Source organism: Vigna unguiculata, chromosome 8 (assembly GCF_004118075.2).
Source record: "Vigna unguiculata cultivar IT97K-499-35 chromosome 8, ASM411807v1, whole genome shotgun sequence".
In the NCBI taxonomy this organism is placed as follows: domain Eukaryota; kingdom Viridiplantae; phylum Streptophyta; class Magnoliopsida; order Fabales; family Fabaceae; genus Vigna; species Vigna unguiculata.
In genome coordinates this window covers 28,898,483-28,922,639 of record NC_040286.1, presented here as the reverse complement: position 1 = coordinate 28,922,639, position 24,157 = coordinate 28,898,483, and the positions used below count along the sequence as shown (strand labels likewise).

Here is a 24,157-nt window from a genome sequence, read left to right as displayed (position 1 = left end):
TTTTTCTTTATAACATATACATAGATAAAAGTGTAAAACCCATAAAATACTAAGAGTAAATGTATTTTTTATGAGTGGAATTCCATTATTTTATTATTAAAAATTTGAATTATATATAGAAAATTAGCTAATTGAGTTTTATTTTGTAAAAGTTATCATATCTCTAAAAGTATTCATTTTCTTTCTTCTATATTTTCTTTACAATTCTAACCATTATATCCATTGGTTTGAAAATTGGAGTGCATAATAAAGAACTTGTAATTATATCCGATCAAAACCTTCATAAAAGTAAGTTCATATTTTGCATTTTCTTGAGTCATTTTGCAGATTTGCTTGTATAAGGGGGAGTATTTGTTTGTATTTGACTCTTTTGGCTTCAAGATGAATTTTTGTCTATCGATTATCTGATTATCTTTAATATGTGTGTAGATAATTAATTTGAATTTTGTTTGTAGGTAGAGTATCCTATGTGAGATAAAGTATCTGAAAATTAACTAAGATAAAAGTTCATGTTAGGTAAGGGAAACTAGTTATTTAAATTATTTATTATGTTATGATGGGTTGACTTGATTTGGTGAAAAACATGTATGATGAGTTGTAATGTTGTTTGAAACTGGGATGTGATGATGTTGGCTATTTTGTTGATTTTTGGTTGATGTGATGAATTAAATGATTTTGTGTGAGTGAAACTTGTTGAATTTTTGATTTATGGAATGTTGGTATAAATTCTTGAGATGTATCAATTGAGTCAATCGATTCTATATGAGACAAAATTTGAACTGAATGTTGCTATTTTGACTATAAGGAATAGGTAAAAATACCCAAAATAGGCAAATGGGTAAACTAATTTATTTGGGAGGTTTCTATAATTATGTAGTGAGAGCTTTAGACAATAGAATATGTATGTTAGTTTGAAATTGTTTGACTTAAGGCGACATCTTTTAGAATTGGATTATTTGATTGTCAAAGAGAGAAAAACATGAATTAGAGTCAATAATATCAAACTAATATATTTATCCGTAGGTAGACAAAACACTCATAAGATGATATACTTGTTGGGTGAGTCACTACCCACTAAGTGAGAGTGAAAAACTTAAATACGAGTAAGAGCTTTAATTAATATACTTACTAAATAAATGTAATGGATTTGGCCCTAAGATTGTGGTTGCTTGATATTGTCACTGAACAAAAATTTTTTGTATAAATTTAGAGAATTTAGGGTTAGTGGACGAAGTTTGGATCGTTGGACAAATTTTGTTGATTTTTTTTTTCTCTGAGACTTAACATTAAACAAAAATTATCCTAATCATAATGACTAAAAATATAGACTAATATTGATTATAAAATATCTTTTGCCTACAATTTTGAAAAACAATCAAAATCATGTCAATTAAAATATAACTCTTATAAATATCAATTGAAAAATATTGATTTACATGTCTAAAAAATATTTCATCTAATATTAATAAATTTTTTTTAGTGAATATCAATCGAAAAATATCCTTGATAACATTAATAAAAAACCTTTAACTTACCTTAGTTAAAAACTAATCTTCAACTTTAACTTTTAGATAAAAACTAATCTTAGGAAAAAACAACATTAATCAACTTTAATCGAAAAACAATATAGACTTGCATAAATAAAACTAATTAATCCTAGTTAACGTGAATAAAAAAATATAGTGGAAAACATTATTGACATGAACTACATCTTATAGCTTTGACGTGGTCAACCTTAATGACACGATGATTGAAGTTAAGCAAATACCTCACTATTAAAATTAAGCTAAAAAATATGGAACAATGACATCAAAGTAAAAAAAAGAAGAAGTAAGGTAGTAAAATAATCTAAATATAATAATTGACTTCTCCACTAAAAAAGTATAACGATGATCAAGTTAAATGTTTTAACGAGTATTCACGCAGAATAAAGAAAATAACTATTATATAAAAAAGGTAAATTCAAACTATTATGATTTTTAAAGATTTTATTGTTTTAAAAAAAACAAAAATGTATTTTACAAATTCATTTTCTCTAATGCTAATTAAACCCTAATATTTCAAGAAAATTTGATTAGTTATTAACATATTTTACATTTCCGATTTAAATTTGTTTATTTTAAAAATATTATTTTATATGTTAACTTTGTCGACCCATTCCTAAATAAGGCGAGGACAAAAGTAAAGAGCAGTGATTAATTTTGTTTCTCCTAGAAAATAATAAATAAATTTTAAATTTTTTTAACTAAAATTCATTTTCAAAACTTTAAAATTAATCATGTTAAATATTCAAATAGTCATTTTTGAATAATGATAAAAGATCTTTCAAACCATTTACAAAATTTTGTGCATAGCACTGAAGAAAAAATATTTCTGAAAATGGTTATATTATGTTGGATTTATATATTTTTTCATGGTTATAATTATTAATATATATATATATATATATATATATATATATATATTCTTTCTTGCATATATAAAATATTTAATAATATTATTATTTCAAATTTTAAGACAATAATATTATAGTACTTTATTTTTATATAGTATTTATATGTGACGGACGTAATATTCTCGACATATTATTCTGCATTACAAAATGTGACAGGAAGGAAAGGGTGTCGTTGTGTTTCAGAACAGTAGTCAATGGGGAAGAGAGTAAGAAGAAGGAGCTGAAAGAAACTAACACATGAAGAACTATTTTACAGTATATCTCTCACCAACGATTGCTTCACCCAGGTCAACCTTTCTTCTTCAGCAACATCTGTTATTCCTTTTCAGTGATTGAATCAATTATGGCAAGTTCTGCTACTCCGAACGGCATCGTTCCGGAGGTGCTTACCCCAGACAACTACGAGGATTGGAGCATTATGGTGAAGAACTATCTGTTGAGCAGAGATCTGTGGACTAGCGTCATAGAAGATGCTGAAGCTGGAACAACTCCTGAAAAAGAGGAAGAAAGGAAAAAGAACAATGCCAAGGCTTTGCATATTCTTCAGATGTCTTGCGGATCCGAAACTTTGTCTCGGATAAAAGAAAGTACCACAGCCAAAAGTGCCTGGAACACCTTGGCCTCCTTGTATAGGTCTAGACTAGGAGCCAATGCTGATATAGAACAAGGTAATCCAACCCTTTTCTCTGTTTTACTTTCTTTTTTTAAATTACTGTTTAATTTCTGCTTATTAAGTAATCATCCTACCAATTGAGTTGAATAAAACTTCAAAGTGCGTACTTTTTTTTTAAGATGGTAGTAGTTTGTTGAGTCTATTCTGTTAGTTACTATCTGTCCCTTATATTCCTGCACTCAAGATGTTCGATACTCAACTTCAAAGGGTTTGGAAATCCGACCAAATTATACTATACTATATAAACGATATGCAATAATTTAGTTTGATAGAGAGGAGTTTACTTTATCTGATACTTTTCATATGTAATAATTTATAACCATGTAAAGGTCTTTTTACATATATATATATATATACATGTTACTTATTCAGTATATTTTCAAAGATTCTTATTGTGTTTTTTCCATGGTTAAATTAACCAAATGCTAGGTCTTCCTTTACTACATAGAGGTCTACAAAGGGGTGATTGGGACACTGGAAGCACTTTTGTGGGTAACAATCGTAGGGCAATGTATGAAACTTCAAAGTTGGGCAAGACTGATATTCATGTTGCAGTTCAGACAGGACAAGAGGATATGGTGGAGAAGTTGGTAAATAAAGCGTCAAAACGGCTTCTGTTAGAACGTGATACAAGAGGGTACACAGCTCTTGCTCTTGCTGCAGAGTTGAGTGACACCATCTCTGTGGCCAAATGCATGGTTGATAGAAACACAGATTTGTTAACAATCAAGACTAATGACGGTATGATACCGGTTGTTTTGGCTGCTGTTAAAGGCAACAAAAACATGGCCAGATATCTTTATCATAGAACTCCTAGTCAGGTGTTCAATGAGGACAGTGGCTACACCAGTGCTTTACTTCTTACTCGATGCATCACTAGTGAGATCTTTGGTAAGAACTTGTCCTTTTTTACAAGATGAATTCATCTTGTAAAAATAAGCCTACACTTTCTTTCATCACAGAAAGATTAATTAGAAATACAAGTTTCTTACTGATGATTATTTATTTAAATGTTTTGGTATTGATTTTGTTTTCACAATTAATCAGACGTTGCATTGGATCTGCTCCATGAATATCAAGTACCCCTCACCATGAAATTTGATGGCGTTACTCCTTTATATGCATTGGTTCAACAACCTTATGCATTTCCTAGTGTAAATCCACCTAAATTCTGGCTAGAGTGGCTTTACAAAGGTAAGACAGTCTTTCATAACTGTTAAAAAAAACAAGGAGAAAAAGTACAGATTTTTTCAAGGTTGTACTTCAAAACTGTGATTTTAATTTTAGGAGTTGAGATTAAAAGGGTACAAGTTAGAATAATTTATTTCCTCTCTTTACTTTTTCTTAAACTAATACTAAAATAATTTACTTCCTAATCATAAAATTAAGTGGATTTTTTATGAAAGTATTGTTTATAGGATTTCATAACTTGTTTTTGTAGTCACGCCCAAAATCGAGGAGGAGGTTCCTTATACCATGAAGGAAGACAAAGGAAGGAATAAGTCAGGTGCGTCTCAAATTAGTCTTTATACTAAGTGTTAAAAAAGATCATATGAAGGTGTGAAGGAGAGAGGAAAACATTTGGTGAGCATTGAAATTATAAAGGATTGAATGGTTTTAAGTGCATTTTTTGAAAGTTAAATGTCTATAATAACACAATGTTTACATTTGTATTATACTCACACATTCTCAAACCCCTTCAGGTCTCTTGTCTCGTTTACGGCTTCTTGTGGTTACTATATTTCTTTGTCTTCCTGGTATGGCACGTATATTAGTTTTATATACTTTATTGCATTCATGTCATGATTTGTATATATTAGTAAAAGTAATTTAGTAGTTGTTTTTTTTATCACTAATAGTCATTTTATCAGTGTTGTTGTTCCTTGTGCAGTGATAAGGAAAACACATAAGAAAAAAATGACTCACTGGCGTGTAGTTGAGATTCTCAATAGCATGGCTAAAAGATTTACGGGCTTTGATGAAGCAAAGCTGAGAGAAGCCTCAGTTTATGAGTCCCTATTGGAAGCATCCAAAAGTGGAATAGTAGAGTTCATAATCACGTTGACTCGAGCTAATCCTGATCTTTATTGGGTTATTGATGAAAAGCAAAGAGGCATATTTTCGTATGCCGTTTTGTATCGGCGAGAAAAAATTTTCAACCTCGTAAATGGTTTGAAAGGACAGGGAAAAGTGATTATTTCTCGGACAGATATATTTGGCAACAACTTGTTGCATCTGATTGGGAGTTCAGTACCCACAGCAGAGCTTGATCGCAAATCTGGCCCAGCTTTGCAAATGCAAAGAGAACTTCAATGGTTTAAGGTTATTATATTTTCTCAAACTGCAGTTATATAATGCCATACACCACTCAAGACTAATTACTTTGCTTCATAGTGCCAACTTTTCCTTTGTCTCATATTTGATGCAAATGTTTCAGGCAGTGAAAAGGATTTTGCATCCAAAGTTTCAACAAGCTGTAAATGGAGATGGTATGAAGCCTAAAGAACTATTTACCAAGAGACATGAGGAGTTGCTGAAGGATGCAGAGAAATGGGCAAAGGAGACAGCAACATCCTTCACAATTGTGGGGACTCTTATCATAACCATTGTTTTTGCAGCAGCATTCACTCTTCCTGGAGGGAACGACCAAAGCACTGGCATTCCCATGTTTTTGCACAAAACTATGTTCACTACCTATGTTGTGTCTGATGCTATCTCACTCTTTGCTTCCTCCACTTCTGTCATGACTTTCATTGCAATTCTCACATCTCGTTATGCTGAAAGAGATTTCCTTAAATCCTTGCCACTCAAGTTGATGTTTGGCCTTCTCTCACTCTTATGTTCAGTCTTGTCCATGATGGTTGCATTTTGCTCTGCATTTTCTTTGATGCTTCGGGATTCTGGACATTACAAAATAGTGAATTTTGTCATCGCCATTGCAAGCTTATCTGTGGCCATATTCCTACCTATGCAACTTCGTCTCTTACTTGAGATTTTTAATTCCACTTTTAGATCAGAGGTACTACATATCAAGAAAATCTAAGCTTCAACTGTACTAATAACTAGAAATATTGATTGGATCAAATTTTGCCTTTACTTTCTAAGGTTGTAGATCAATCGTACTGCTTTGAAAAGCTTAAAATGCTTTATTTTAATGTTTAAAAATAGCACATTCTTGCAGGGTTCCATTTAACACAAGTAGCCGATGAAAGCTATGACAAAACTTGGACAAATAAAGGTCACACAAGTATTTTTTTTTGTTAAGTCGGGCATTGCATTTTGGTCAGATTAGGTTGTTGTTTTTAGTGAACACATAAATAATTTGTATTTTTGTGATTTTGGTTTGTATTTGGATTGTATTAAAGTTTATTTAGATTTTAATTAGAATTAGAATTTAGTTTTGACTAAAAAAAATTTAAAAAAAATATTTTTTAATTAAGTGAGTCTATGAGCCAATCTGTTTAAACCACCAACCTGCGGTGAACCAAGTCAGGTTCGAATTTTGTTGACTCGCTAATAAGTGAGTCAGGTTAGATTGACTTACTAAGTGATCAACCCCTGGTGGGTTGAGCCGGACTGGACTGAGTTACCCGTTTTAACAACTCTAGTAGAAATGTATAATTTGGCAACGTTCAAATAAAAAATCTTTTTAATAAATCAATTGATCTCAAAACTAACTTAGAAATACAAGCAATGTGGAAGCAATGAACAAAGATACAATGTTTATCAAATATATATATATATATATATATATATATATATATATATATATATATATATATATATATATAATACTATTTTCATATTTACTAGTAAAATATTGAATAAAGAAATACAACCTTCTATATATAGGCATTTTTTTTGTTAAAAAATGACAAAAAATTCCTTTAAATGAGAAATGTCAATGATACCAAATATTGTGTTATGACCATAACTTTTTTATTGTTATTTATAATTTTTCATGTATTATTGAATATTACCATTTTTCGTATTTATTATTTCACTAATACCATACATTTATTTTCTTTTTACTTTGAATTATTTTATAATATGTCTTTTTATTAAGCAAGGTGAATTGTTAATGTTTGAGTTTTTTCTTTTAACTACAATTAGTATTTTTCTTTTATATAAAGGACTCAAATTCAAGATTAGAAAAAAAAAAGGCTGCAACCCATGTTTTCTTATTGTACTACCATGTTTTATTATTGTAAATGCCGGAAGATAAAAAGTTAAATTTGTCTTCCATTTCTCTTCTCCTTTTCTCTTATAGTACCTCCATAAAGATTAAAATAGTGTGAAATTAAAGAAGATTAAATTTGTCTTCCATTTCTCTTATAGTACCTCCATAAAGATTAAAATAGTGTAAAATTAAAGAAGACGAGAATAATCGATGAAAGATGTGAAATGTAATTTTTGAATTTTACAATTTTTGTGTGTATTTTAGATTATACAATTCATTATATAAAATTACATTGAATTATACAATCTAAAATATAATTATATATTATAAATAGTACGATTTAAAATATAAATTTACATTATATATTATATAATCCAAAATGTAAATTTGTATTACGAATTTTACCGTTCTTTTTCTAACCTAATTAAAATTTTAAAAAATATAGAAATTAAAACTAATTAAAATTTTAAAAAATATGGAAATACAGAAAGAATTTTCTGGAAAAAAAAATCATCAATATATCTTTGCTGAGTTTTTTCTTTTTTTTATAATTTCTGCCGTTTTTTTTTAAAGTTTCAAACAATGCAAAATAAAACGGATGTAATTTTCCCAAGAAAGACAGAGTATAAACACACAAGAAGCAAAGGAGGTTTGGTCTAATGGAGAAAATAAGTCATTCTCAAAAGTGATATATTGAAATTAAACAATCATCGGCGTTTAATCTAATCATATTTGGAACAAAATTTTGTAAAAATTATATGTGAAAGGAAACAAAATAGATAAAAAAGTTAAGAAAAAGCACCTGACGTAAATGATTGGAGGGATAAAAAGCTGTGCAGAAGCACGTTTGAGCGGCCATGTGATCACACGTTTACATTTCACGGTAGCAGCCACCATTGCGCCATTGTTGATACATGTCTGCATCATCATAACACGTGACAACAACGTCAACGGTCCATTCCGCGAAAGCAGCCTCTTACATCAGTCAAGTCAAATTGATCCATCCAAACAAACCCCAAATAATTGAAAACCTCTTCATCGTCTTCTTCTCCTTCTCTGTTTTTTCTTTCTTTGTTTCTCAACACACCAATCTCAGTTACTTAGTTTCACACCTTCGCCATGTCTTGGTTCCGACACCTCTCCTCCAAAACGCGCCGCTTCACTTCTCTCTCCCGGTTCAGCACCTCCACCAGCCCGGTTCACCAAGCGGGTCTGGGCCCCACGAAAGCCCACGAGAAGCCTCGTGTGGTCGTGCTGGGCTCTGGATGGGCTGGGTGCCGGCTCATGAAGGGCCTGGACCCTAAAATCTACGACATCGTTTGCGTGTCACCGCGCAACCACATGGTCTTCACGCCCCTCTTGGCTTCCACGTGCGTCGGAACGCTCGAGTTCAGAACCGTTGCCGAACCCATCGCCAGGATCCAACCCGCCATTTCCCGTGAACCTGGCTCTTTTTTCTTCCTCGCCAATTGTACTTCCATTGATGCTCTCAACCATGTCGTATGTTATCCACTTCTCTTCTTTCTATTTTGGCGCCACTGTTCCAGTTAAATGTCGTCAAATTGAGCGTGATTTAGTTTGTTACTTGATAATGGACATTTGTGGAGTGTGAACAACGTGCATCATAATCACTTTTCTTGATTTTCATTCGTTTCAGTAACTTACAGTATGTAGAGATTCTTTATATGCAACTATGTTTCAGGGATTTAGCAATGGCTTAAGGTAACATATATGATTGCGTGACCTTGATACCAACTCTGTCAGAACTTCTAACAACAAAATTCACAGCCGACATAGTGTGGCATAGGAGAGCTAGTAGTAGTAGCACACTTTTTATTGGGTACAGTCTTATTGAGAACTACAAAATTGAAAAACCATTGCTAAGTAAGATGTTTGTTTGATCCACTTGTTTTTTGGTCTACTCCATATAGTAAGATAAAGGTTGTTGCAGAGTTGTTGGAATCGAAACCCTGTCTAGTAATACAAAGCTTGTTATTGTTTTATTGGAATTAAAACTATCAAAGCAACGTCTGGAACCTGAAGCCCCAAGCCCCAAGGAAAATTCAATTTCATACCTATTTCTCATACTCTTTCTCCACATAACAAAACGACATCATACTCGTATTAGTTGAACTATTGGTAGTACTGACAATGTGTCTTAATGTTGGAGAATTACCGGTATTACTTTAAATATTGGTACTCATGACGTGGTTTAATTGTGGAGAATCTGGTAAAATGGTTTTGAAGGTGCAATGTGAGTCTGTAACTGAAGGAACGCAGACACTAGATCCCTGGAAGTTTACGATCGCATATGATAAGCTGGTAATTGCATTAGGAGCACAACCTACCACTTTTGGAATTCATGGAGTCTATGAGCATGCAATTTTTCTTCGTGAAGTTTACCATGCACAGGAAATTCGTCGGAAGTTGCTTCTGAACTTAATGATGTCTGATGTTCCAGGTTTACAACAATTTTGATATTTTAGCTTAATATAAAGTCACTTGAAAATAATGATTATTATACATCACCTATGCAATCTGTATTTGATTTGGATACAGGGATTGAAGAAGAGGAAAAAAGGAGGCTGCTACACTGTGTGGTTGTGGGAGGCGGTCCCACTGGAGTTGAATTCAGCGGTGAACTTAGTGATTTTATCGTAAGAGATGTCCGTGAGAGATATTCTCATGTGAAGGACTACATCCACGTTACTTTAATTGAGGTGTGCTTAGTAGCGTTAGATATGTGATACAACCAAATAGACTAGATTTTTGGTATTGCCTATGGCAGCAAAACTCTTGCTTATCGCAACAAACCTCTTACTCTTTCCATTGTATATCTCTGTCTCACAAATTACAATTATTGCCAACATAATGGTTAGAAACACCATTGTCATTTTTCTTCGTGCCAAAATTTTCTTTTAAGGTAATTTGTTTTTTAACCAATTTATTCATGCCATTTTAGGCCAATGAGATCCTGTCTTCCTTTGATGTCCGACTCAGGCAATATGCCACCAATCAATTGACAAAGGTGAGCTATATGTCAGAAGGAACTTCTGTTCTGTTTGTTCAACCTTTTCCTGCTGATTCCGAACTTCTGAAAATAATGAAAAAGAAACAAAGAACAACTAAACTCAGCTGTTCAAATCAGTATTGGATTTATATCTCCTCATATTGAAATTTTTTTCAGTCAGGAGTCCGACTAGTCCGTGGCATTGTGAAAGATGTCGAGGAGAAGAAGATTATCCTAAATGATGGAACTGAGGTACCATATGGGTTGCTCGTATGGTCGACTGGAGTTGGTCCATCAGCTTTTATTCAGTCTTTGGATTTCCCTAAATCTCCTGGTGGAAGGTTGTTCTTTGTTACTCAACATAATTGCACTTATTTTCTTTCCATTGGCAGCTGTTTAGAATTTACATATTAGGACCTGTTCTATGAATAGACATGATCTGTCTTATCATGAAAGTAGGGTCACTTTTTCCCAAAGACATCACTCATTGTACGAATTTATTTTTTTAAGGAGACTGAATTAGGCATAGATCAAAATAAATCTTAAGCCAATGAATAACATCTGATGAAGTTTTCAATTTCAAGGTTGCATTTGAAAGTTCATTTCAGGCTTTACAAGAAAATATCAATAATTTTATTACCCACATATATTTTAATCTTCCAAACTTTGGCACGAAAATCATTGTGTAAAATACATATACGTCAATGATTAGATTTAGCAGGTAGTTATATGGTTTAAAATATGTTTAGGCTGAGGTGTAAATCGATATGTATTTTTAGTTATGTTATGTTTTACTATTTTAGTCATTTGTCCACCATAAGCTCTCGTCAGATGTATCAAGTTTCCACGCGTTTGACACACAATTGATGTGCCATGTCTTCTGTTATCATTTCTTTTATTTCATGGCAATTGTAACTATAGATTAGTGTATTTCCATAAAGCAAATTTTTGAAGTTTCTTATTTACAGGATTGGCACTGATGAGTGGCTTCGTGTTCCTACAGTAGAGGATATCTTCTCAATAGGTGACTGCAGTGGTTTTGTAGAAAGTACTGGGAAACAAGCACTACCAGCTTTAGCCCAAGTACGTGACATTGGATTCATTAGTTTCTCATACAAATTAATTTCTTAAATTCCTGCAATTTGTAGTTCTGATTTTTCACTAAGGTCTTTGTCCCTGACAGATTTAATTCTGAATGTGTTACTGCTAATTTACTCTGTTACTAGTCATGAGTGAATTCATGTTGCATTTTTTTTTCACATGTGCCTGAAAGCTTATTCTTACCAACTTAATGCGTTGCCGTTTGGATTGAACCACAGGTAGCAGAAAGGCAAGGTAAATATTTAGCAATCTTACTAAACAAAATAGGTAATGCAAATGGAGGCCGTGCAAACAGTGCCAAGGACTTAGACTTTGGGGAACAATTTGTTTACAAGCACCTTGGAAGCATGGCATCTATAGGGAGTTATAAGGCTCTAGTCGACCTCAGACAGAGCAAGGTGATTTTCATATCTAAGCTTTTACTAGTGCTTTAAAAACTTATGGTTTGATTCATTCACGTAATCTCCTACAGGAGGCCAAAGGGTTATCTTTGGCTGGTTTTGTCAGTTGGTTTATTTGGCGCTCAGCATACCTAACACGTGTCATCAGCTGGAGGAACAGATTCTATGTAGCCATCAACTGGGCTACTACTTTTGTGTTTGGCCGTGATATAAGCAGAATATGAAAACTTCTTAAGGTAAATACTCTCTGCGTGGTAATATTTGTTAAGACTTAGAAATGTTAATAGGTCCTTACAATACTTCGATTTCTTTTGGTTGCGTTGCAGACTAATAGGAAAACAATGAGATGATGAAGTGTATTTAGTTGGATCATTTTTTAGTAGCATGTTTAAAAAGCCAGTAATATCTCAAGAGATGAATGTCGATGTGCAGAAGATATTGTTTACACGTTCCATTTGTTTAAAACAGTAGCAACGACAAAGAGATTACTCGGGAATTTCCTTGAAGGGTGAAGGCAATAGATTAGAGTTTGCTGTCTTTGGTATTTTTTTTTTCCTAATAGAGAGCATATACACGTTATGATTCGATTTTTAGCACCAGGAACATTGATTATCGGGCAATAATAAAGCAAATTTAATGTTTTGACGATTCCCAAATTGTGCATGATCACATTTGAAATAATATTACATTGTGAACGGATTCTCTGGTGGATAAACTCCCTTTATAAATGCAGTGATATAAATGAAAATCGATGAAATTTGTACCCAACATATTACTTACTAAAAAAGCTCTTACAAAAATCACCACAATTTTACGTATTTATTATATAAGCTTGATTTCTTCAATTTATCATTTATTTATTTTAACCTATTAATAAAAAAATTAATTTAATTTCTTAATTTTCAAAATCATAACAATGTGATTTTTTTTATTTAATTAAAAATAGAATCGTTAGTAAAATCTTTTATCTAATTAACAATGAAATCGTTAACAACTAATTACTAATAAGTTTAATTTACACATAATATTATATTATAAAAAACACTTATAAAGCTAATAACATTAATTATAGTGTTTAAAAGATGTTTTTAAATGTTAAGAGACATGATTAGAACTTAAAAAGGTCACAACTTATATATTAAAATTGAAGGACTTAATTGCTTGATTGAATATTTTATTAATAAATAAAGTAAATTGAATACAAATAAATAAATAATAAAACCAACAGGTATTCAAGCCTATTATACAAACCATAGTTATTTAAGTGTAATTTCTTTTGATATATTTTAAATTGCTTAGTGTCTTCGTGTTCTTCTGATACACATGTGTACTTTACTCATGCATGTTTGACACATTGCTACAGTATACAAACTCAGTCTTATCCATACATTACTATAACAAGAATAGTAGCAAAACTTGCCTTATCCTACCATTAAGTTTTTGGTATTTTAATTGGAAACCAAAACTAAAACACCCTATTTCTTAGGGAACAGAAACTTAATTAAATCTTCAATTTTGAACGTAGTGTATATGGAAGTTATTGGAGCTGATAATAAAAAGATATCACAGTGAAAACAAATTAGAGTATTTAAACTCTGCACAAACTATTAACTGAGTTTTTCCTTCAGCAGTTACTTAGTTCTTTCAATACATAAAGTTTATGCACCTGGCAGAACCTTACAACATGATATTCCTAAGACATATGTATACAAACCTCTTACTTCACAGTGCAATGTCAGATCCAGTTACATTTTATGACAGTTCAAAATATGCCTGCACCAAATACACTAAGACATTAATTCTGACACACCATTAACACCTATAGAATTTGTCATCTTTTTGGTAATCAAATCCTTCAACTCGATCTCTCCGGGAAACCTTCCCTCCTTCAGTTTAGAGAAAACCTTCAAGGGCAGAAGAGTTTTAAGGTATGAGTAAAAATTCAAAAGCATTGAAGATTCCATATACTACAGTAATTCTAGAGTCAGAAGAGGCAAGGGCATGATCAAATGATGGTTCAGATAAGAACTTGAATGAAGATCACAAGCTCAACTAGCAAAGAACTGTGTACTAATAATTAAAAGAAAATAGAAGGTGGAAGGAAGGCACCAACCAGTTCACCATTGAAGTAAATTTCAAATGCTCCAGAGCTCTGTAAGAATGACTGCAAGGCATTCCCAAGAAGCCAAGTAGTAGCAACGGTTCCAAATTTATTAGCACGCAAGTTGAAATACCATGGAGGAGGTGCAGCAAAACCCAATACTGGAAATATATGCTCCCCAGCAACAACCATTCCTATAACACCAATCTGAACAACTGGAACCAATTTGCTTAGCAGACGCTTTGGAAGCGATGGGGGATAATTAGCAAGAACAACCTCAGTTCCAGGAAAAGCAATCTCCAACATATTCTTCATTGTCACAGCTGTTCCCCTACACACAAACAACACAACCATATGCATGCAAATTCAAACATTTATCTTTCTCATTTTCTTTCCCCTGTACCAAACAATTAACTTTTCTCTTCTTTTCATTTTCTTTTCATTTAAGAAACACCGAACAAAAAGTTAAAGCAATGATCTGGAACAATGCTTCCCTCAATCCCCGGCTAACCACTGATACATGATATGATATTCAACCCAGATAAGATATCACAATCTGGATGAATTAACCAAAAACCTAAAGTCAGAAAAAATCTCTCTAGGTCAATTCCCCCATAATCTCAAAAGCCGTTCCTTTTTTTTCGTAATTCTTCTCTCTATATAAAAAACCACCAACGTTAAAAAAACAGCAGCCCCGTAAGACTAATAACAAGTACCTGTAAGAACACGAAGAGCAGAAATTGATGTTGACAGTGTTGCCGAGACCCGCATTTGCAATACTGCTGGTGGTTTTCTGAGAAAAGAGGAACAGAAGAGACCCGTTAATGGGACATTGAAAAAATGATAAAGATGGGATTTTCATGAAAAAAAAAATTACCTTGGGGGGAAACTCTATTGTAACCGGCTGGTAGTGGTGTTGGGGCGGGTGGTGATGGAGGTGGGGTGGATGGTGGTGGTGGTGGTGAGGCGGGTGGTGATGGTGGTGCGGCGGGTGGTGATGGTGGTGCGGTGGATGGTGATGGTGGTGGTGGTGGTGGTGAGGTGGCGGTGGTGGTGGAGTGAAGAGGGAAAATAGGTCAGAACAGAAAAGAAAGAGAGGAAGACCAAGCAAGAGAAGCTGAGCACGATCCATAGCCAGTGAAGTTGGAAGATGGAATGGAAGAATGAAAATTATGCGATTCTGAGGAGAAGAGAAGTGTGTGGTGTGGTTTTCCACTGTGGCTTCAGAAACAAATCGCACACTCACACCTTTACTTTTGTTTTGGAAACTTTAATGTTTTCATTTTTTTTTAATCATCAAATGTTATTTATTTAAATATTTTTTTACTTAATTATTTTTATTTCCCATTTATGAATTATTTCACATATTTTATGATATGTTTGGTTAATTTTTATAAAAAAAGAAAAAGAAAACTAACATCTTTTTGTATAGTACACCAAAATGTTCTGTTGGTACTACCAAATGGCTGTTTCAAGTATAGAAGCAAAGATGCTATCAATCATCTGCTTATACAACTTTCCTTAACGTATTATTATTGCATCAAATTTTCAAACTGTTATCACATCAAGATTTCAAACTCTCATCAACACTAGTCCAAATGCCAAGTCGTTGTTTTGGTGAGAAACAGTGATCAAAATAGCTTGAAGAGGGAGGACCTTGAAGTTTTCTGGTTTCCTAGCCAGTGCTGCATGTGGACTCCAATGGCATCTAAGTACAAGCTGCTCCTACCATGAAAACCAAGAACCTTGCCCTGTGTAGTGGTTGAGCTGAAGAATTTCCCAACTTCTTCACCAAATGGACCATACTGGCCACGACTGGTGCAAAAAGTCAGTGACTTTATGATTGTATGCTGCTGATCATCCTTAGTGATTGACCCGTAATAGCCAGAAATGCAAGTCAGTACTTCATGTGGATGCTCCAGTTGTATCTGAAATCACAACAATTTAAACTTTGATTATGTTTAAGAATGTTCATGTCATGGACATTTTGCATTTGTGCTTTGCAGCATTTGACATGGGGAGTGCTTTAGCTTAATATTGGTTTAAGGAAGTAAGACAGACAGTGAAATGTGAAAGTGGAAGCTCACAATCATACCCTATGCATGGTGTCTCCTCCATTTCCACCATGTTTTACAGACCACACAGATTGTCTGTTTCTGTCGTACTCTATTTGGATAGAACATATTCCTTCTGACACTTTTGTCAAATAAATTTGCTTAATCCCAGAAAAGACTCCATCATCCCAAGGTCTACCTCCATCACCACCCCATGGCCCTGGTCCACATGGAGCTGGTTCTTTCATCACACCACAAGAAACCTAAGAAAGGTGTGAGCAGAGTGAATGGTTTAATGCACAAAAGAGATTGAAAATGTTGTTAAATATGTCTTCAATATCTTCTGAATTCTAAAAGTTGTTGTTATTAAAGGGCCATACCTCTTCAGCTGCTGATGACTTAGCAAGTACCAGTTTGCTAGGCCATTGAGCATTGCCTACATCTCCAATACTTGTTTCTCTAGGGTTGATTTCCTTGGGAGGGGTTCCCACAGGCACTGTTACTTTTCCTTCTACAACATGTACTCCAAAAGCATCTAGGAACAAACCTTTTCTCCCATGAATGCCAACAATTTTACCTTCTTTCACTTTTGTGGTGAAAGAATTTCCTTGTTCATCCCCATAAGGTCCATACTTTCTCTTATTGGTGTGGAAAGTCAGTGACCTTACAAAAACAGGCCCCATGTACATCAAAGGATCACAGTAGCCAGATACATGTGTCAGGACTTCATAAGGAAAATCAAACACTATCTGCAAAATGATGTTGCAAAGGTTATAAATTAGTCTGGTTTTCCATGTTTGTTAAGTAGAGTAGTAAGGTAAGTTTGCCTGTTTGTTCTTGGTTCACCTTTTCAGTTTTGAATCCTCCTGTTCCACCTTGTTTGGGTCCCCATATGGCTTCCCCATGATAATCATACAAAACTCTAATCCATACAATTCCAACGTTGCGTGACAAGTTGATTTGCCTGATTCCTGTGTAGCTTCCATCATCAAAAACATGTCCACCAATGCCACCCCAAGGTCCATATGTGACCACACCTCCAACCTTTGGGATTGACTCTTTCACATGAGCCATCTGAAAGAAGACAGGATAAAAAAATCATATTAAGTGAACTTTAAGTCTAATTCAATCCCACAAAATCAACTTGTAAAACAAGATTTGCACTACTCATATAATATAAACTCTCCTTATCTTTAGTAGATGTGAGATCTCCAAGATAGAACTAGAAAGGAAAGTTAAGGAACAGGCTAACTTACCTTTTGTTTGTGCTCAGTATTGTTGGATTCTTGGACAAAAGAATATTTCCCGGGGACCTTCTTTGCTAAATGATCATTGAAATGATTCTTTTGTTTTAGAGCAAGAACAATATCGTAGTGTTCGTTCACAGTTCCTTGTATCACAGAATAGCCAAAATTGTCAGAGAACTGAGTAATGGGGCTCTGGGAATGAGCCAAAGGCATGGATGGATTTGGTTGTTTCAGGGACTTCAGATAGACTCCAATGGCATCTATGTACCAACCACACCTGCCATGGAATCCAACAATTTTTGCACCAGTCAACGGCACTGAAAAATATGTTCCTTGTTCAACACCAAATGGTCCGTAAGTTTTCTTGTTACTCTCAAAACTCAGTGACCGAACTAAGTTTGGCCCCAAGTGATTGAAGCTGCCACAGTATCCATGGATTTTGGTTAGGATCTCATTTGGATAATCAAACTTCACCTGCAACACAGTCATTAGTAGTTAGTTATTATATTCTCAAAGTTAATTAGTATCAGCTTCTAACTAGGGCCTTAACATGATATTACTCTTTTTATCACAAGAAGAAAAAAGTTTTCACCCCATAATCTCACTCTTTACCTTGTCAGTTTTACGACCTCCACTTCCACCATGTTTCTCTGACCAAATGGAGCTTCCTTTCTTATCATATTCAATCTGGATTGAGTCAATGCCTGCTCCATGAACTATCACCAATTGTCTTACTCCTGAGTATACCCCATCATCCCAAACAGACCCTCCGTTCCCTCCCCATGGTCCAACTGACTGAGGTTTCTTTGTGGAATCCTCAGAACTCTGCACACAAAACATCATGCAAAGCTGTTAAAAACAGGGTAAAAACATACATTTGTTGAACATAAACTGAGGTATCTATGCATTTAGTCCTGTTTAACATAAACATCTATGAATTTTGTCATATGTAATGCAACATAAGTTGTTGTATGTTTGTACTACCATGTTCCACTTTGGGGATAATAATATTGGACTTTGGACTAGGAAAAATGCTAGTGTTAATGTGGGTGCAGTTATGGGGAGGCATAAGAAGAATTTATGGGGGAAGAGGTTGAGTTTTTGACAGGGGAATTTGTCTACAAAAATAATATAGACGAGGAACTATGTAAACAGCTAATTTTAGTTGCACTATGGAGGGAAAGGATTAAAAGGCAGGGAATCAACTTCCCCCACATATATCAGTCCCTTGTTTTTGTTAGACAAAGTTTCTTGCACTTTTTAGGGAACAAGATGGGTATTTTAGAAGAGGCATTACCGAAGAGATACAATACAATATATAAGAAATTAACATCATTTATAACCTAAAATCTTAAGACAATAAATTTACAATTCTATTTAGTACGAGACTCAGACTTAGACTTATACTTTCATTCTCAATAGATCAATCATTTGATTTATCATATTTTGTACAAAATTATTGAGAAAAGGGAAAGGAACATGTCTTCTGCTAAATTCGAGTTTTGGAATTTAGTCAGCAGCACTTAGACTTTATTAATGGACTGGTGCCATGAGTGGTACAGATTTCTTTGAATCTGATTTCTGATGATGATATCATATTCTACACCCTCTTATATTTCTCTGTTTAACCATTTTTGGTTATGGTCTTTGTATTAAAAGTTTACACCATGCTTACTCATAAGGTGCTTCTATAAACAATTCCAGGAAGAATCTAATACTCTTTTGTGGATGCTTGCTCATGCCATACTTTGTATTCTCCCAATCTTTTCCCCAGATTGAATTTTGTCGCCCCAATCATTAGTTTATAAAGCATCTTTGAATGATGATCTATTACTTTTAGTTATTGAGGGCCTCTTTTGTGATTTTTTCATTTTCCTCCTTAACCAACCTCTGTGACAAACCAGAACAATATTTGATTTAATGCCTTGAAACATGAGAATACAACCTCTAAAACATGGATTGTCGAATAAGACGTATAGCTTCATTTTTGTTGGGTGTTTTGCTACTATTTTCCTTTAAAAAAAATACTTTATTTATATAGATTATTTCTTTTTCTTTTTATATGAACTTTTTTGGGGTTTTAAGTGTTTGGTTCAGAAATCCGTTTTTTCTAATTCTGCACTATACTCTTAGTTTTTGTTAATTAGTTGTGTCTCGTAAATATGATCTTACCACTATGACGTAAAGTGTTTGAGGATAGTCGAAAGAAAACAAATTTTCTCTTATGATGACATTTTCTTGAGTGTTAAGTGGCTAATCTTTCATCACCTTGCTTAATTATGATTTATCTCAAATGTAATTAAATTGATGTTTAATCTAGAATAGTTGTCATTGGTGTAATTTACTGCTTCTAATATAAAAAAATTGAAAAATTTAAAACCATTTATTGAGTAGGTCTATTGAAGGAACCTAGTTGCTAATTTCAGTCCTTGTTTGTCATGACAAATGTTTTGAAATTTAAGGTAGACATACTCCTATGATAAACATTTAGAAAAAATATTAGTGTGTATTACCTGGATGATTTATTTTAAAATTTTAGAGAATTTGATTGTTTCAATTTTTTTAATTTGTAGAATTTTCTTCCGACACAGAATTATCTATATATTATATTCTTATTAAATCCACATTTTTAAGTAAATCAACATATATCCAACAAAATGGTATCCACTTTGTTTCAAATATATGAGCATATATGATGCTTTGTATATAACTCTTTTGCTCATGGATATCCACTTGGTAATTACTTCGTGCACCCCATTAATTTCTTCTCTCATTCCATGAAAAACCTTTCGAAAAATGTTTTCCGTAAAAGGGGAAGACATTTATTTTTCGGAAAAAAAAATTCCAAAATTGTTTTTTGTGTTTTAAAAATAAATTCCAGAATTGATAGGATGAAAGAAGAAAATGATGAGGTGCATAAAGTAATTGTCTTGGTTATTTAGCTTTCACTCCTCTTCTTTTGGTAGTTTGGGCTCATTATACAATAATTAGTCCAAAAACTATCAATCTCTCTCTAAAGAGCCCAATCCACTCACCCGGTTACAACTTGAGTATCACTTTTATTTTTTTTGCCACCACACACATCCTTCCCCATACATATACACTGTCTTTATGTCTGAAAATTTGATTTCAATATTTTGTTTATTTCCAAATTGTTTTCTAGTCTTTGTTATAAATTGGCTTGTTCTCATGATTCTTGCCTAATAAAGGATGTAAACTCTTTCTGGATGATTGGTTTGACTAAACTACAACAAGGTCTCTACACTTGGTAATCGGCAAGGAACCTTCAATCTTAACCGTTGTTCCATCACTAGTCCTATAATCATGAACAACATTTGACATCTTATATTAGGACAATTATTTGGGAAACATCTTCATGTTTTACATAAACAAATTTCTTTTATTTCCAAAATTTTCAATGAAAATTGTGATGTTTATCATTTGGCCAAACAAAGAAAGATGTCTTAATCTTTTTGGGGAGACTTTTCTAAAGCTTCCATTTATGGTCACTAATATTTTCTAACTTTTGTTGGTGATTATAGTATAATTTCCACTAGTGTCCATGTACTCACAATCCACAACCCTCTAAAACTGCACTAGTATCAGCTACCTAATCGGTGGAAGCCCCTTAAAATCGGGTTGCAATTTGCATTTAAATTGAAAGAGTGCAAGCACAAATAATATTCTCAGCCTAAAGGTTGATATGAATGATATGTTTCTGTTTAAGCATATAAATTGACACGTGGTGTCAATTGATCTTGTCCCTTTATTTGTTCATGTAGATATCACCAAAAGATACATGTACATCAAGAATAATTAAAACAACATTACAGATTTACATATTTCTGAATCCATTGATTCTCTTTCAGGTCTATTTGTTCTACCAATAATCCCTACAAGAACAATGACCATCTTTAAAATGGTGTAAACAATTTGAATCGCTTAAATATATTTCACATCCATATGCCAACGATGTGTATTTAGCTGTGTCATGGCAGTCCTTACACATTCTCAAATTCTTTACTATCCGTAAAATTTGAGGTGTGTGATGAGAACCTATTAAAGCAAACGCAATCGCAAGCTTTTCACTATGTACACTACCAACGTCTTCCTTCTCTTCTTCCTCAATGCAATCCCCAATGTCAGAAATATGTGCCTTCACATTTACACCTACACGTTTTAGCCAAGAATGTAGCTTGTCCAAATATGGTTTTGACTGATCACCAACAACAAAAGTATGGACCATGTTATTCATTTCAATCCAGCTTTGCCCAACTGGAAACTTTTCTTTCTCCAGCTTTGTCATTTTTGGAGCTTCCCAAGACTTCCCACATAAAGAATATGCCTGTGAAAGTAAATGCTGAGTTATTATATTTTCAGGATCCAACTCAAGCAGACGTTCTCCTGCAAAGATAGCCATTCCGAAATTCCTATGAATTCTGCAGGCAGTCAGAAAGGTGGCCCATACAGAAAAATTTGGTTCAACGGGCATGTTCAGAATAAACTTCAGTGCTTCGGCAAGCTTACCCGAACGACCAAGCAAATAGACCATAGCGGAATAATGTTCCAGATCAAGTCTGATCTTAAAGTCTTCACTCATGTTGGAGAAAGTATGTTTTCCCTTATCCACCATTCCAGCATGACTATAAGCTGAGATAATACTTGCAAGAGTAACTCTATTTGGATGGAGTCTATCGTCCTTCTTCATCTGATCAAAAAGATCAAGTGCAGACTCTGAACAGCCGTGTAAAACATAACCTGAAAGAAGAGAGTTCCAGCTGATGATATCTTTTGGGGATAATCCATCAAATACTCTTCTGGAGTACATTATATTTCCTGACTTAGCATAATTATCGATGAATGTATTCGATACATAAAGTTCAGACACTAAATTTCTACGTATTGCACAGCAATGAATTTCTTTCACTTTCTTAGCAGCCACTAGGTTTGCACAGGCAGGAAGGATGGTAAGCACTGTAACTAAGTTGGGAGCCATATTGGAGAACTGCATCCGCCGAAATATCTGCAATGCCTTTTCCTTTTGTCCACTCTGCAAGAAACCAGAAATTAAAGAATTCCATGATGCTACATTTGGTTTAATATTCCCATCTTTCTCAATTCTTTGAAAAAGATCCAATGCCTCGTCCTCGGCACCATTCTGCATAAATCCTGTGATCATCACATTCCATGTCACAACGTTAGGTGGTGAATCAGACTCCTGCATTTTCAGAAATAACTCGTGAGCTTTGCCACAGAAACCAGCTTGGCAATACCCTCCAATAATTGAGTTCCAAGAATATACATCTCTCTTTAACATTTCATCAAAAATGCGTTGAGCAGCTTCCAGATTGCCACCTTTGGCATACATATCAATCAGTGAATTACCAATTATCATATCATCAACCAAACCTGCCTTAACAGCAATAGAATGGACTTCTAATCCCATACTTAGTGATTTTACTGATGCACATGCCGAGACTGCACTAGCAATTGTAATACTGTTGGGCTCAACCCCCACTATAAACATCTCCCTCAACAACTCAAAAGCATCATTTATCCTTCCCTTTTGAGTAAACCCAGAAATCAAAGAAGTCCAAGTATATACATCTGGAGTAATCCTAAAACTCTCCATCTTCCTCATTAAATCAATTGCAATCTCACAATGCCCCAACTGACTATAACTGGCAATCAAAATGTTCCAAGTTACCAATCCTGGTTCAATCCCTTCCTCCTGCATTGCATCAAAGTACTTCCGAGCTTGTTCGATCTCACCCTTCTGACAATATCCAGTTATTATCACATTCCAGGAAACATAGCTCCTCTCATCCATTCTTCTAAAAAGCTTCTCTGCATAACTCATCTCCCCACACTTAGCATACACAGCCAGAATTGAATTGATCACACGCAAAGAAGAGCACCTTCCTCTACGGATCACCATCGAATGGATCAACCTCCCAGCTTCAAAATCCCTGCACTTTCCGCAAGCCTTCAAAATCTTTGGTAGCAAAAAATCATCAGGCAAAACCCCATTTTCCATCATATCATAAAAAAGCTCCACAACTTCCTCCCACTTAAGGTCTCTCGAGCAAGCACCAATCATAGCAGACCAAGTGAACAAATTCCTCTCACGCATTTCATCAAACACTTTCCGTGCTTCCTCCAAGAGCCCACATTTAGCATACATGCTAACCAACTTGGTCTCCACAAAAGGGTCCACCTTCCTCACCAACCCAACCCTGGCATGCAACTCCCTACCCACCCAAATGCAGTCTCTGTCAATACAAGCCTGAAGCAAGTTAATGAAGGTCATGGGTCTCACCTCGGACCCTTGTTGGGCCAAGGAGTCAAGAATTGCCACAGCCTCACTCAGCTGACCATTGACACATAGTTTATTCAACTGGGTATCTATCAATTTTGGGTGTGACAATTTGATCATAGAGACATTGTTGGAACTTGCATGGACCCTTGTTGAGCCCTGCCACTCCAATTGGGAGGGACTGTGAGAAGGTATTAACAGAGAAGGCCATGGTTTATTGTGTAGAATAATAAGGTTCTTCTCCATCGTGTTCTTTGTTTGCCAAGGTTCCCAAATACCCTTATCTCCTTTGTGTTTCCCATAAATATGTGGTGATGAGTTTACCAAATAATATAGATAAGATAGATATATGTCTTTTTTTGGTTGAAATATATAAATATTTTTAAATATATTTTATATGTATATAATCAACAATTACATATTATATATTTTGTTAATTCTTCAAAAATATTGGAATTTATTTTAAAAGTAATCAAATTCCGTGTGAATAATTCTAAATAGTTTGATCATTCCTTATTTATATGAACAAATACCGATTCCTTTTGTGTTTGGATCCAAAAAAGATGCTCCAAATTTAGTAAACTTTCATACCATTTGTTCAATTCAGAATTAGAAACAA

The 24,157-nt window shown here is 34.0% G+C and overlaps 5 protein-coding genes across 6 annotated transcripts; 2 read left to right on the top strand and 3 right to left on the bottom strand.

Annotated features, from left to right (window-relative positions):
• The first annotated feature begins 2,598 nt into the window (after window positions 1-2,598).
• On the top strand, window positions 2,599-6,321 carry LOC114195693. The gene is made up of 7 exons (XM_028086243.1): window positions 2,599-3,123; window positions 3,558-4,019; window positions 4,176-4,322; window positions 4,570-4,635; window positions 4,832-4,885; window positions 5,020-5,450; window positions 5,566-6,321. Exons 1-7 carry the CDS (start codon window positions 2,799-2,801, stop codon window positions 6,169-6,171), a joined length of 2,091 nt encoding a protein of 696 aa, XP_027942044.1. The 5' UTR covers window positions 2,599-2,798; the 3' UTR covers window positions 6,172-6,321.
• Window positions 6,322-8,172: 1,851 nt separating this feature from the next.
• On the top strand, window positions 8,173-12,476 carry LOC114194763 (internal alternative NAD(P)H-ubiquinone oxidoreductase A2, mitochondrial-like). The gene is made up of 9 exons (XM_028085161.1): window positions 8,173-8,808; window positions 9,556-9,769; window positions 9,868-10,028; window positions 10,271-10,336; window positions 10,496-10,659; window positions 11,287-11,401; window positions 11,638-11,817; window positions 11,892-12,056; window positions 12,147-12,476. The coding sequence occupies exons 1-8, from the start codon at window positions 8,428-8,430 to the stop codon at window positions 12,042-12,044; spliced, it is 1,434 nt and encodes a 477-aa protein (XP_027940962.1). The 5' UTR covers window positions 8,173-8,427; the 3' UTR covers window positions 12,045-12,056; window positions 12,147-12,476.
• Window positions 12,477-13,389: 913 nt separating this feature from the next.
• On the bottom strand, window positions 13,390-15,181 carry LOC114194733 (selT-like protein). The gene is made up of 4 exons (XM_028085110.1): window positions 14,799-15,181; window positions 14,638-14,714; window positions 13,934-14,252; window positions 13,390-13,724 (listed from the first exon to the last, which is right to left on the bottom strand). The coding sequence occupies exons 1-4, from the start codon at window positions 15,051-15,053 to the stop codon at window positions 13,608-13,610; spliced, it is 768 nt and encodes a 255-aa protein (XP_027940911.1). The 5' UTR covers window positions 15,054-15,181; the 3' UTR covers window positions 13,390-13,607.
• A 246-nt stretch (window positions 15,182-15,427) lies between these two features.
• On the bottom strand, window positions 15,428-18,526 carry LOC114194730 (jacalin-related lectin 3). 2 transcript variants are annotated; one of them, XM_028085109.1, is made up of 7 exons: window positions 18,207-18,526; window positions 17,835-18,047; window positions 17,232-17,696; window positions 16,822-17,049; window positions 16,356-16,724; window positions 16,017-16,238; window positions 15,428-15,849 (listed from the first exon to the last, which is right to left on the bottom strand). In XM_028085109.1, the coding sequence occupies exons 1-7, from the start codon at window positions 18,207-18,209 to the stop codon at window positions 15,553-15,555; spliced, it is 1,797 nt and encodes a 598-aa protein (XP_027940910.1). In that variant the 5' UTR covers window positions 18,210-18,526; the 3' UTR covers window positions 15,428-15,552. The 2 variants fall into 2 exon arrangements, with proteins under 2 accessions (XP_027940910.1, XP_027940909.1); XM_028085108.1 differs by lacking the exon at window positions 18,207-18,526 and having other exon boundaries at window positions 17,835-18,065.
• Window positions 18,527-21,018: 2,492 nt separating this feature from the next.
• Window positions 21,019-23,838, bottom strand: LOC114193427 (pentatricopeptide repeat-containing protein At1g19720). The gene has a single exon (XM_028083221.1). It carries the CDS (start codon window positions 23,782-23,784, stop codon window positions 21,103-21,105), a length of 2,682 nt encoding a protein of 893 aa, XP_027939022.1. The 5' UTR covers window positions 23,785-23,838; the 3' UTR covers window positions 21,019-21,102.
• Between the last annotated feature and the right edge of the window lie 319 nt (window positions 23,839-24,157).

Excerpts from the sequence above, each read along its gene's own strand:
- LOC114194733 (XM_028085110.1), bottom strand. The coding sequence starts at position 15,053 with ATGGATCGTGCTCAGCTTCTCTTGCTTGGTCTTCCTCTCTTTCTTTTC. Across the intron at positions 14,715-14,798 it reads CAATAGAGTTTCCCCCCAAG|AAAACCACCAGCAGTATTGC; the intron begins GTAATTTTTTTT and ends CTCTTTTCTCAG. Across the intron at positions 13,725-13,933 it reads TTTACTTCAATGGTGAACTG|GTTTTCTCTAAACTGAAGGA; the intron begins GTTGGTGCCTTC and ends CTGCCCTTGAAG.
- LOC114193427 (XM_028083221.1), bottom strand. The coding sequence starts at position 23,784 with ATGGAGAAGAACCTTATTATTCTACACAATAAACCATGGCCTTCTCTG.
- LOC114194730 (XM_028085108.1), bottom strand. The coding sequence starts at position 18,065 with ATGATGTTTTGTGTGCAGAGTTCTGAGGATTCCACAAAGAAACCTCAG. Across the intron at positions 17,050-17,231 it reads ATACTGAGCACAAACAAAAG|ATGGCTCATGTGAAAGAGTC; the intron begins GTAAGTTAGCCT and ends GTCTTCTTTCAG. Across the intron at positions 16,725-16,821 it reads GAGGATTCAAAACTGAAAAG|ATAGTGTTTGATTTTCCTTA; the intron begins GTGAACCAAGAA and ends ATCATTTTGCAG.
- LOC114194763 (XM_028085161.1), top strand. The coding sequence starts at position 8,428 with ATGTCTTGGTTCCGACACCTCTCCTCCAAAACGCGCCGCTTCACTTCT. Across the intron at positions 8,809-9,555 it reads TTGATGCTCTCAACCATGTC|GTGCAATGTGAGTCTGTAAC; the intron begins GTATGTTATCCA and ends ATGGTTTTGAAG. Across the intron at positions 11,818-11,891 it reads TCGACCTCAGACAGAGCAAG|GAGGCCAAAGGGTTATCTTT; the intron begins GTGATTTTCATA and ends AATCTCCTACAG.
- LOC114195693 (XM_028086243.1), top strand. The coding sequence starts at position 2,799 with ATGGCAAGTTCTGCTACTCCGAACGGCATCGTTCCGGAGGTGCTTACC. Across the intron at positions 3,124-3,557 it reads CAATGCTGATATAGAACAAG|GTCTTCCTTTACTACATAGA; the intron begins GTAATCCAACCC and ends ACCAAATGCTAG. Across the intron at positions 5,451-5,565 it reads GAGAACTTCAATGGTTTAAG|GCAGTGAAAAGGATTTTGCA; the intron begins GTTATTATATTT and ends CAAATGTTTCAG.